The sequence below is a fragment of the Eimeria mitis genome, genomic scaffold, assembly GCF_000499745.2.
Source record: "Eimeria mitis Houghton genomic scaffold, Emh_scaff1080, whole genome shotgun sequence".
Taxonomy (NCBI): domain Eukaryota; phylum Apicomplexa; class Conoidasida; order Eucoccidiorida; family Eimeriidae; genus Eimeria; species Eimeria mitis.
This window is the reverse complement of record NW_013567476.1, coordinates 3,004-4,547: the sequence shown is the minus strand read 5'-3', so window position 1 is coordinate 4,547 and position 1,544 is coordinate 3,004. Positions and strand designations below refer to the sequence as shown.

Here is a 1,544-nt window from a genome sequence, read left to right as displayed (position 1 = left end):
CAGCAGATAGAGAAAGAAAGAAATGAGGGACAGAAATTGATAGAGAAGGAGATATGTGTAATACCATAAAACCAGAAACAGCAACAGCAGCAGCAGCAGCAGCAGCAGCAGCAGCAGCACCACCACCACCACCACCACCACCACCAGCAGCAGCACCATCACCACCGCCACCAGCACCAGCAGCAGCAGCAGCAGCAGCAGCAGCAGTTTACATTTGAGTTGTTGAGATAGATTGTCTGCAGTTGCTGCAACTTGTAAGATTTCATCTTCATAGAACTGCTGCAGCAGCTGCAGCAGCGTCGGCGTGGCTATTGCTGCTCCCCCTTCTCCTCCTATTGCTGTGCTTTTTAGTTTATTAAATACACACAAACACAGATCCATGCTGCAGCCAGAAGCAGGGTCGACAAAAGCTCGCAAAAACTCATCCAATGATAGCAGGGGACCTGAAACACACACACAGCAGCAGCAGCAGCAGCAGCAGCAGCAGCAGCAGCAGCAGCAGCAGCAGCAGCAGGAGAAGAGGAAGGAATAGAATTTTATTAGGGGTAATATATGTGCAAACGCAGCAAACGTGGCAGCAGTAGCAGCTGCTGCTGCAGCAGCGAAACAGATAGCCGCAGCAACAACAGCAGCAGCAGCAACAACAACAGCAGCAGCAACAACAGCAGCAGCAGCAGCAGCAGCAGATACAACAGTGCATACCTGGAAGGCTGAGCTTGTCTACTATATCCTGCTTCCACCTGAACCGCTGGGATGCACCTTGTCTAGTTTGTACTTGCTGCTGCTTCTGCTGCTGCAGCTGTTGCTGCTGCTGCTGCTGCTGCTGCTGCTGCTGCTGTTGCTGCTGCTGCTGCTGCTCTCGTTGCTCCTGAGAAGATGCTTGGATTTGTTGTACGCGCCGTTGGTGTTGCTGCTGTAGCATCTGCCTCTCCATCTGCTGCTGCTGTTGCTGCTGCTGCAGCTGCTGTTGCTGATGCTGCTGCTGCAGCTGTTGCAGCTGCTGCAACTGCTGCAGCTGCTGTTGCTGCTGCTGTTCCTCTTCCTTCTCTGCAGGGGTTGTTTCCCTCGTGGCTTGATCCTGCTCCTGAGGCTGTTGCGGCATCTCTCCAGCTTCTTTATCTGCCATCTGCTGCTGCTGCTGCTGCTGCTGCTCCTGCTGCTCTTGCTGCTCTTGCTGTTGGTGGAGTTGCTGTTGCTGCTGCATCTGCAGCTGTTCTTGCTGCTCCTTCTGTTGAGAGTTCATTTTGTTATTTCCTTTTTTATTCTGTTTCGGGTTTGTGTTTTTTGTTTCTGCTGTTTTCTTTGGTTTGGTTGCTCGCTGCTGCCCCCTAGCCATGAAGGTGATATGCGTCTTTGTTTGGGGGTATTTGTGCCTTTTCTTGTGTTGTTGTGGTTTTGTTGTGGTTTTATTTGTTTTTTTTCTTCTTTTTATTTGTATTTTTGGCTGAGTTGGAGCTGAAAAAAAGGAGAAAACGACAGAAAACCAGCAGTGATCTGCGGCTGGTCGCTGGTTGCGTCGGCTGCACCTGCCTATACACCCCAGA

The 1,544-nt window shown here is 51.0% G+C and overlaps 1 protein-coding gene across 1 annotated transcript in view; it reads right to left on the bottom strand.

Moving 5' to 3' along the window:
- EMH_0028980 (uncharacterized protein) overlaps window positions 1-1,243 on the bottom strand; it is a gene marked incomplete at both ends in the record, with an annotated part of 5,963 nt that extends 4,720 nt beyond the window's left edge. Inside the window, 2 exon segments of the mRNA XM_013494231.1 lie at window positions 213-443; window positions 703-1,243. Coding sequence (XP_013349685.1) covers window positions 213-443; window positions 703-1,243 — 772 coding nt within the window.
- Window positions 1,244-1,544: the final 301 nt, after the last annotated feature.